Raw genomic sequence first — 9,941 nt, 5'->3', positions numbered from 1 at the left:
GGGGCCGCCGCCGGCAGCGCCGCCTCAGTCGCGGAGGGAGAAGTCGAAGGGCTCGAAGTCGCGGCGGAAGGCGCGGGCCTGCGCCGCCTCCTCTGGCCGCTGGGCGGCGCACTGCCGCCAGTCCGCGCGCTGCGGCTGCGCCAGCAGCGCCTCGCTCGCCAGCACCTCCCTGCAACAGCGCCGTGACGTCACTGCGACGTCACTGCGACGTCACAGTGACGTAAAGGTGGGCGGGGTCAGCACACACCTGCCGAACTGCAGCGGGAAGCGGCCACGGATGCGGTGGAACAGCTTCTCCCCCGTGTCCAGCTCCACGTAGAAGTACGGCATCCCCGGCTGAGCCACCTGCGCCACGGGAACCACACAATTAGCTGGAAAACACCTCCGACACCATCAAGTCCAACCTAGGACCCATCACCAGCTCGTTCACTGGACCGTGGCACTAACTGCCATGCCAGTCTGTACCACCTCCCCGGGCAGCCCCTTCCCAATCACCCTTCTGAGAAGAGCTACCAGGGCTGTCGACAGGCAGAGCCTCTTCCCAGCCAGTCCAAGGGCTGGAGACCCAGCTGTCCCCATGCCATGGCCCTCTCTCCTGGGAGAAAACTTGGGAAAATAACCCCGCAAACTGCCTGAGGTCAGTGCCTGAGCTCAAATAATACCTTCCATGGGAGGAAGGAGCAGTGGGTCACTTCCTGCTGGGATCACCTATGATATTTTGTGGTTTAATTCTGCTGTGAGTGACTAATTGAGAAGCAGGCAGGACTGGTCATTCCTAATCTCATGGAGGTCACCCCAGCCTAGTAAAACACATTCCTGGAGGACAAGACCACGCTCCAATTTCTCAGCTGAGAAATCATCTGTTCTCCATGGTAACTTCTCCCAGAGCAGAATCCTGGCACATCCCCAGATCAAGTCCCTGAGGTTGTGCCTCCAACAGCTTGATCCCATCCCACAGAGTGACCTCAGGGGGGAACAACAGCTCAGGCAGGACAGGGGAGAAGTGAAGAGGTGAAATGTGGCCCCGTACCTGCGCGATATCTGAGTGCTCTGGGATTTCCAACAGTTCAATCTGCTGCTCCTGTGCTTGTGTGATAAAGGCCTCCTTGATGTCTTCAGAAGTGCAAAGGTCCAGAGGGACAGGAATGACCTGGAGAGGGAGGACATTTCCATAAAAGAATACGAGACAACCTGTTTGCAGAAAGCCATCAGTCCATCACTGGAGCTCGTGGCTCCTCAGTACAGCTCAGCCTCATCACTCAAGACAGGTGAGCACCCATCTCTACAGGCTTAAACTCATGAGACTTTTTTTTCTGTAGGAGGTGGACAGAGAGCTGAAAACTCCAAGCTTGAAAGTTCTCAGCACAGCCCTTTCCCTTCTCATCTCTGTGGTAGTTCTGATACAGCTCTGATACACTTACAGAGCTGCCACACACAGCAACCACCAGGATAAACCCCAAAATGGCTCTTTCAGTTCATCTGGAGTTTATGTTCAGTGCAAGTTTATGCTTCCCCAGGGTGACACCCAAACCATACCTGCAGCTGCAAATGCTGACTCCTATAGTTTCTTTCAAATAGGACATATCTCTTCCCCTTGCTCCTGAAAAATTCCTTTAGGGCAGCCTTGTACTTGGTGACTTCTTCCAGCACCTCTGAAGACAAGTCCACCACTGACTGATAGTGCCCAATTGGCAAGATCAGGACGTGGTCAGGTGTCAAACCCCCTTTGGCCAGGGCAAGGTAGCACTAGAGTGAAACAACACACACCAGTTACTCACTGTGCTGTAGGAATTTACTCTCTGACTACTCAGAATGAGTAACCTCGTGAACAGGAGAGTCTTCTGTGTTGCTTATTAGGGATTGTTTGTTAGCCATTTTATTTGAATTTATTTTTATACTGAATTTATTAATCATTAGAGGAATGAGAAAGAGACAGAGAGACTGCCAAAGGACAAAAAAAAAAGCATCTTGAATGTCAGAAGAATGCCTTGTGTGCAGGGAAGCTGCTGAGTGAACTTCACCACTGAGGCAGGAATTTCTTATTCTGACACAAAAATCCACTTAGAAATTTAAGTGGATCCACTCTGCTGGAACAAAACTGGGCCACGCTTCAATTTTTAAGAGTTTATGTGTTTGTAGAGGAGATGCAAAAAAACTGAAAGCAAACCCAAGAGCCAGCTGCAAAATAAGTTTGTTTTAAATTTAAAATTGGAGATTGGTATTTTGTTTTGCCATGTCTTAGCATGATTCTGACCTAGCAAAGCCCATGCTGCAGGTACTTACATGTGTGCCAATACTGACAACCAAGTGCTTCTCCACCTCTGGGCTGGCCAGGCAGAACCAGCAGGGCCCTGTGGGCTGAGCTTTGTTGGGAAAGAAAACAAAGATTAGCAGAAGGGATATTTGTCAGAACACAGACAACCTGGCATTTCCCAGTTTATGAAGTGCTGAAGGTGTCAGAAGGACACAGCTCTGGCCAGGGACATTCCAGCAAGAAAGGAGGTGGTGGCAGTCAGACCCTGCTGACTGCCATTCTCCTGGAATGAAGGAGGAGTTTGGTAGTTCCAGGAGTTAGTAGTTGCAGCTCACTAATAAGAAAACATCAGCAAATGTAAGCAAACAAATCAAAACGAGGTAAAATTAAAGACAAGGACAGATGCTGCCAAACCACGATACACACTTGTCAGTTCTGGCCCATCCATCACACCCAAGGCCCCTGGATTCAAACCCAAACTGTGATACCTGAGCTGAACTTTTTGGAAGTGTCTGGTTCAGAGGGTAAATGCCATCAGCCCAACCACAAGCACCACAGACCCAAAGAGCTTTGAAACTATGCTCTTGACGCTTCTATCACCTGCTGAAGCCTATCTTCCCTTGGAAACAAGGGACCCTTCATGCTCCTGCATTCCCCCAGCAGCTGGCAGTGACAGAGCTCTCTGGCCAGCTGACACCTACAGCTCAACAGCTGGAGGAACAACTTGGAGTGATGTGATCCATCCAAAGCCTCGAGGAAGAGCTCAGCAAAAAAGCATCCTCACACTTACGGGGTTTCTTGGCTTGCTTAGGTTGGGAGTCTCCTCTCTCTTTGCCATCTGAGGGACGTTTCCTTCCCTGATGCTTGTTCAAGTCAAAGAAAAACTGGCAGGCTGGTTCTTCCTGTTTAGGAAATGAAAAGTGAACAGGATGTTCAGTTAGAACTGCACCACAGGATATAGAATTTGATTTTTCCTGAAGAGCTGGGAACCACTTTTGAAAAGGATCAAGATCACAGAATCTCTGAGGCTGGAAAATCCCTGCTAGCCCATGGAGTCCCAGCTGTGCCCAGTGCCCACCTTGTCCCCAGCCCAGAGCACTAAGTGCCACCTCCAGCCCTTCCCTGGACACCTCCAGGGATGGGCACTGCAAAGCTCCCTGGGCAGCCCCTGCCAAGGCCTGAGCACCCTTTCCAGGAAGAAATACCTTCTGAATACCCTGGAACAGAATAACCTGTCCTCCTAGTAATGCAGCAGGCTTTACCTGCTTCAGTCAGGGAAAAACTTCAGGGAGAGCTGCCCCAAATCATTATGCTCTCCTATTCAGCCTTATGCTGAACATTCAGAATTGCCTGATTTTATGGATTGCTCAAATCTTTTCAATTGCCAGCCAGTGCCAAATGAATGGCTTTATTTCTCAGAGATGTTAATGTGTCACAGACTCACCAGAGGTTGAAAACATTTGATTGAGTTATCTCATTAGAAGGCTTTAATGCTGAAGAGGAAAAAACTCTTGTCCCCCTATTTCTTATAGTCCTTCTTTAAGAAGTGAAAGGCCATAATAAGTTCTCTTCTCCAGGCTGAACACCCCCAGCTCCCCCAGCCTGTCCCCACAGGCAGAGTTTTGGACAGAGATATCCCAAAGGGAAAGCCAAGCAGTGTTGTGAGCACAGAGAGTGAAGCAGGAGGCCCAAGGGGAGGAGCACAGGGCAGTACCTCTGCAGAGAGAGGGGCTTTGCTCTTGGGAGCCTCCTTCCTCAATTTCCGGTAGGGATTTTCGGTGACATCCTGAGGCTGCTTCACCAGCTCTGCAGGGTCCATGGAGCTCATGGGCACAATGCTGAAGGCATAGAGGTACTGCAACAAACACAGGCAATCAGGGACAGGCAGCTCCTGCCACAGCTGCACCTCTGAGGAGATCACTTACAAACTAAGGTACCCCAGAACAGCTCCACACCACTCAGCACATCAGTGTTTGTGCCAAGGCAGGGCATGGAAAAACACACCCCGTGTGCCACTGTGCCACCCAGGAGTTTATGCAGTGCATCCTTGGTCCCTGCCCATTTCCAGGCCTTCTTTCTGGCCTTTTTTGTTACCAGTGCATCCTTAACTACCAAATCAATTCCTTAACTTTCTTAAGGGGGAGAAGAGAGACAGGTTAAAAACCTCATGCCAGAAGTTTGGGTTTTTTTCAGTGGTTTGTGCCTCAGAACACCACATGCAGCCCTTACTACCCTACTGACACAACAGGCAAGTGGTACCTATTCCTCAAGTGAGACAGATACCTCCACTTTAGCCAAGCTTTTAAGTGCCTGATGCTGTCCTCTAACTGCTCTCACTGCCCCATTACTGTACTTGAGAAAAGAAGAAAGATTCAAGGGTGTCAGTACCTTTTTCTTGCTTGTATTGCCAACATCAGCAAGGGCAATAAACCTGGTGACATGCTGTGGGGTCTCCTGTAGCACCATGTGATTCCTGTAAGGAAGCAAAACCTGGCTGTACTGGCACATAAAATACATAAAGTATTGAAAGGACAGAGAGAGAACCCCTGCCTGCCATGAAGATACTCAGACAGCACACCAATCCTCCAGTGTTCCTTAAAAACTGAACCCTTGCTTGAAAATAAATGAGATTTCACATGATTTTACAAACCTGTAAGGAAGTCTTTCATAATAGGCCTTCTCCAGGGCAGCAAAATGGTACCTTGGTTTGAGACTTGCAGCTAGATCTGATACCAGCTTGGAGCCACACTTTTTGGTATCTATTTCTCCCTACAAAACACAAACCAAGCTTTATTTAAACCTCTCAAAGAGCAGGGAAAAGAAATGTTTAATATACTTCGCTGTACACTTGAGTGAGTACATTCCGAGAAAATTCATGCCAAGGGAAGTCAAACACAAACATATTAAACAACTACAGAGAATGCCCATGGGAACTTCTGAGATCTGAGTTTTCTCTCTGAGCCAGAACATCCCAACAAATTGTTCTCTACAATCCCCAAGGGCAGCAGGGTTGGTTATCATGCTGTGAGGGAAAGTTCCTCATGCATTTAAACTGAGGATTGTATCTTTTTTTGGATGTTGGAATAAACTGAGAGGAAGCAAAAAATGTTCTTTTGCCACATGTGTGGCCTTGCTGTCCAGACAGGTTTCAAATCATCTGAAAATAACTTCTACTGAGGAACATTAACACTACAAAATTGGACACAAATGAAACAAACCCTCAAAATCCATACTGAGGAAGAACCAGACCACCTGACTGATACTGAAGGAAATAAACACCAAAACACTTAAAAAGTGGCAGGGACAGATAAAATGCCCTGAAGTCTCACAAACCCCCCTCCTTCCAGTTTTCTCTGAAGAACCAGCACATCTGCTCTCCCTGTTTTTACTCCCAGCTATCTCAAGCACTCGGAGAGGGTGAACAGAACTCGCACTCGGAGAGGAAGCAGAAAGGCAACACTTTGTGAAACCCTGGGAACAGAACACTCACCGTGCTGTTGGCAAAAGTGCCCACGTCTCTGGGCCAGGGGGAGGTCAGCAGTATATCCACACCCCTGAAGTTTGGGGTTGCCAGCAGAGAGGTTTTCAGCTCGGCCACGTCCTTGGTGCTGAAGCAGTGCGCGGGTGCCGGCTGCTGCTGCGCCTCGGTGCCGCTCAGGTAGGCGATCTGCAGCCCCGAGCAGCCACTGTACACACCCCTGCGGCCTGCAGAGACACAGACACAGACCTGAGAATGTCACAATCCCCTGGATGGGGCAGCAGCAGTGCTGGCTCGCTGTCACTGCAGCCATCCTCACAGACAGCTCATCTGCTGTGCCCAGAGAGATGGCATCGCTCGGTGCCACAGCGCGAACCCCAGCCTGCACACAGTGGAGCTCTTCAGACAAGCCCCAGGCTTCCCATTCCTCCCTGCCACCTTGCTTCCCAAAAACTCATCCACAGCAATCACACATCCAAGCCAAGTGCCTCTACTCTGTTTTCTCTTGGTACCAATTCTGGAAAGAAACTGGTTTTTCTTTTTAGCTTTGCAGCACTTCATTTATTATCCCTGCTACTGCAGTACAGCCACACAGCAAAATCATACTCAAACCTTCTCCTACAGAGACAAGCATGCTCTGGGATAAGACAGGCATGCTAAAAGAAGAACAAATAAGGGAATTGATTGAACAAATAATTTCTGAAAGAAAGAAAATTGAGAAAAAATAGAAAGGTAGAGTTTTGAAGTAGAAGAGCCAGAATAAAACTGAATGAATATTTGAGTCAAAGAGAAGGCTCAGTTGAAGGAAAAGCAGGAGTGGAAGGACAATATTAAACCACATGATTTCTTACACATAGGTAAATGCAAGAAGTTTAGAATAACTTCTCCTATACCAAAGATAATAAATACAAATTTATTATTACAGAAATGGTTTGGAGTTACTGCTGATTTGCTGAGCTGTGAATTTAGAAAATGAACAATTCTGAAGAAAAATATATCCTTATTTAAAAGCAGTATTACATTTAGAAATCTATCAATTTAGATAAAGCAAAAAAGTAGTTAAAGTACTTTTAACAGAATAATAAAAATGTAAAAAATTCCAGAACATTCTCTTTTTTTTATTTGACCAACAAACAGAAATGTCTTTCAGCTGTCCAACCTCATTTCTAAGTACTGACATGCAGGAAGATAAAGCAAGGGACAAACCCTAATAATTGTGCACTTTTTCATGAAATTGAATGCATTTCTATTTCAAAAGAAATAGAAATGTGTTCAATTGCTTTCTAATAATTCAAAGGACTGTTGTAACATCCCACACTGTTACAAATCACTTCAGAGAACAGGCTCTTGCAACCACGACTCCTTCTGCTCAGCAAGTTTAGAATCAGAAATGAAAAAAAAAAAAAAAAACAAATCAAGACAGCAGGGTTTTCTTCTTACAGAGACTGTACCAGTCAGAACCACAGGATAAAAAATGCCACTGACAACTCCCAGAAAAAGGAAGGTGTTGAAGTGGGAAGATGAGAGAACATTCATGAGAGCCCCAGCAGGCACAGGCTGATCCCAAATCCCCTGCAGCCTTACCCAGATGAGTGATGTTCTCAGCTAATTCACAGCCACTGACGTCTGGGAAGTAGCTCAGGGTGTCCGGGTTGTTAGCACCGAGCACATAGGTTGGGATTGGAGCTGGGGGAGAAAACCTTGTGCACTCAGTGTGCTTTAATTCCAGCACCCAGCCCACAGTGCCCAGGAATCACAGCAGGGAACCCCAGTCACACCCTCCACCACCCTCTGGAGGCAGCTGCACAAGAAATCTTCCTGCAGAGTGAGTGCCCAGCCTGGAGCTCCAAAGATTAACTCCAAAGTGATGCACAGCCCTAAAGCCAGAGGTGTTCCCCACAGAACCATCCTTCCGTTCTGTGTGGGGTCTCCCTGCTGGAGTGTAGCTGCTTTAACACCACAGTGCCCAGCCCCCGGGTGACACCGCCCTCCTCCCTTACCTTTCTTGGCCCCCGTGCGGTACTCGGCCCATTCTGCCTCGGAAGTAGAGCCAAAGAAATTCCCGACACACAAAAGCATCTAAAAACACCGGATAAAGCAGGAGTTGCCATTTCACCACAGACAGAACACACGCACAAAGGCTTTGCTTGCACTGCTTCAGCAGCATTTGGTTTGCTGCAGTGAAAAGATTCCTCTGTGTTTATCTGCGTTAAACGCAACATTAACGGGTTTAAAAGGACAGCCAGCTGCTCTCCCGCCTTCTGTGAGCAGATCACGGCTCCTCCCAATCATTTGGTGCTGGACAGGGAGGGCTGGGGGCTGCAAACCCCTTTTCACACCGAGCAGAAAGAGGAGAGGGGCTGCCGCGGAGGGACGGGACAGCAACACCCACCGGAGCTCCACCGGCACAGGAACCCCACCCCGGTCCGTGCCGGGATGGGAACGGGAACCCCGCAGGAACGGTACCACGTCCACCTCCCCCCACAAGCCCCACAAGCCTTACGTCGAAGCGGCCGCTCTTGGCCTGGATGGCGCGGACCCGCCCGAAGATCGCCTCCAGCCGCCCCTCCACGTCGCCACACGCCAGCCTACGGGACAACGTGCGGTAAGAGCGGCCGACACGGCACGGCACAATCCCAGCCCCACCGCAACCTCATCCCGTGTCCTGCCCCGTCCCGTCCCACTCACACGCGCAGCGGTGCCGCCGCCATCACGAAGATACTCGACACGAACCTCCCGCCACTTCCGGGTGCACCGCCCAAAGCGCTCCGCCACTTCCGGGTGCACCGCGCAAAGCGCTCCGCCGGTTGCCGGGTGGGCGGCGCCCGAAGCCTGACAAAACGAGCTGGAATCGCCGTGAAGTTTAAATCCCAGTGTCCGTAGGGAATCGCAGATATTCCCGATGCGTGGTGTTGTCATCCTGGTGTGTTAGTGCTCCAGTCAGTGCTGGCACTACATGTGGAAAACCCGCGAAGAGGTAGAAGAGGTGATCGGGTAAGAGAGGGGTCGTTGTCTCAGAAGTGACTGAAACAATCGCTGCAGGTGATTATTTACACTGTTAAATTATTATAATGTTCATTAAATGTGTTAATACTACATTTTGATATGTATTATAATAAATATATTATATTCATATAATATACTATATTTCGATGCGTATTTGTAATTACGCTGAGCTGTACCAAAACAAGCACTTCATCAGGCTGTAAACACCAGCCAAACTCTCCTGTTTTTGACATCTTTTCTTACACTTTATTATAATAATGCTTTATAAATAAATGAAACCTTATTAATAGCTTTCATAGGAGATTTCTAAATTAAATTTTTATATATTTTTATTCAGGTTTTACAAAGTTGGTGCTGTCGGGGTTTGTTCCTTCTGTAATATTGGGAATGAACCGTTCCACATTTTAACAATAAGCACGAGAAATGGAAAGTAGTAACATTTATTTTCTGTTTCTCACCTGACCTGAATGAACCACAAAAGAATCACGGAGTGGTCTGGGTGGGAAGGGACCTTAAAGCCCATCCAGTTCCACCCCCTTCCACTATCCCAGGCCGCTCCAAGCCCCGAAGTCCAGCCTGGCCTCGGACACTTCCAGGGATCCAGGGGCAGCCACAGCTTCTCTGGACACCCTGTGCCAGGGCCTGCCCACTCCCAAAAGTCAGCAGAGCGTTGTTTACCGGCAGGATGTGGGAAGCCGAGGAGGATAAAATCATAAAATTGATTTTGCCGACGCTAACTGGGCCAAAGCGCTCGAGGGCAGGAGGCCGCGGTCAGCGGCGGCTCCACCGCGTCACAGAGGCACCGAGGCCACCCCAACGCGCCCTGAGGGGCCGGGGTGCGCCCCGCTCCTGCCTCACCCCCTGCCCGATCCCGCCAACACCAGCAGGTCATGGACGCTACCCCAAAGAGAGCTCCCCGCCATCCCAAGCTCTCTAAGGGGCGGAAAAGCGGCGGCCGGCCGGCTCGGCGGGGCCGCCACTCAGCCACCACCATCCCTCAGCGGGGCCGCCGCTCGGGCTCCCGCCAACATGGCCAGCCCTCTGCCTCCCCTCGGCAGCGCCGCCACCATCTCGTCACCTCCTCCCCTCAACGGAGCCGCCGCCACACCGTCACCACCTCCCTTTAGCACCACTCCTCAGCCTCCCCCCATCATGGCCGATACCCCGCCTCCCCTCAGCGGTGCCTCCCCTCAGCCTCCCCCC

At 49.7% G+C, this 9,941-nt stretch overlaps 1 protein-coding gene across 4 annotated transcripts; it reads right to left on the bottom strand.

The window, feature by feature from the left end:
* Positions 1 to 24: 24 nt before the first annotated feature.
* Positions 25 to 9,894, bottom strand: CWF19L1 (CWF19 like cell cycle control factor 1). 4 transcript variants are annotated; one of them, XM_030241013.2, is made up of 14 exons: positions 8,421 to 8,560; positions 8,236 to 8,320; positions 7,733 to 7,811; positions 7,317 to 7,418; positions 5,745 to 5,959; positions 4,905 to 5,023; positions 4,643 to 4,727; positions 3,969 to 4,109; positions 3,045 to 3,156; positions 2,284 to 2,363; positions 1,537 to 1,746; positions 1,031 to 1,150; positions 248 to 345; positions 25 to 169 (listed from the first exon to the last, which is right to left on the bottom strand). In XM_030241013.2, the coding sequence occupies exons 1-14, from the start codon at positions 8,441 to 8,443 to the stop codon at positions 25 to 27; spliced, it is 1,614 nt and encodes a 537-aa protein (XP_030096873.2). In that variant the 5' UTR covers positions 8,444 to 8,560. The 4 variants fall into 4 exon arrangements, with proteins under 4 accessions (XP_030096873.2, XP_050832473.1, XP_050832474.1 ...); XM_050976516.1 differs by lacking the exons at positions 7,317 to 7,418; positions 7,733 to 7,811 and adding an exon at positions 9,197 to 9,894 and having other exon boundaries at positions 8,421 to 8,684; XM_050976517.1 differs by lacking the exon at positions 7,317 to 7,418.
* Positions 9,895 to 9,941: the final 47 nt, after the last annotated feature.

The sequence above is a fragment of the Serinus canaria genome, chromosome 6, assembly GCF_022539315.1.
Source record: "Serinus canaria isolate serCan28SL12 chromosome 6, serCan2020, whole genome shotgun sequence".
NCBI lineage: Eukaryota > Metazoa > Chordata > Aves > Passeriformes > Fringillidae > Serinus > Serinus canaria.
The sequence above is the reverse complement of the archived record's forward strand: the minus strand, read 5'-3'. Positions and strand labels throughout refer to the sequence as shown.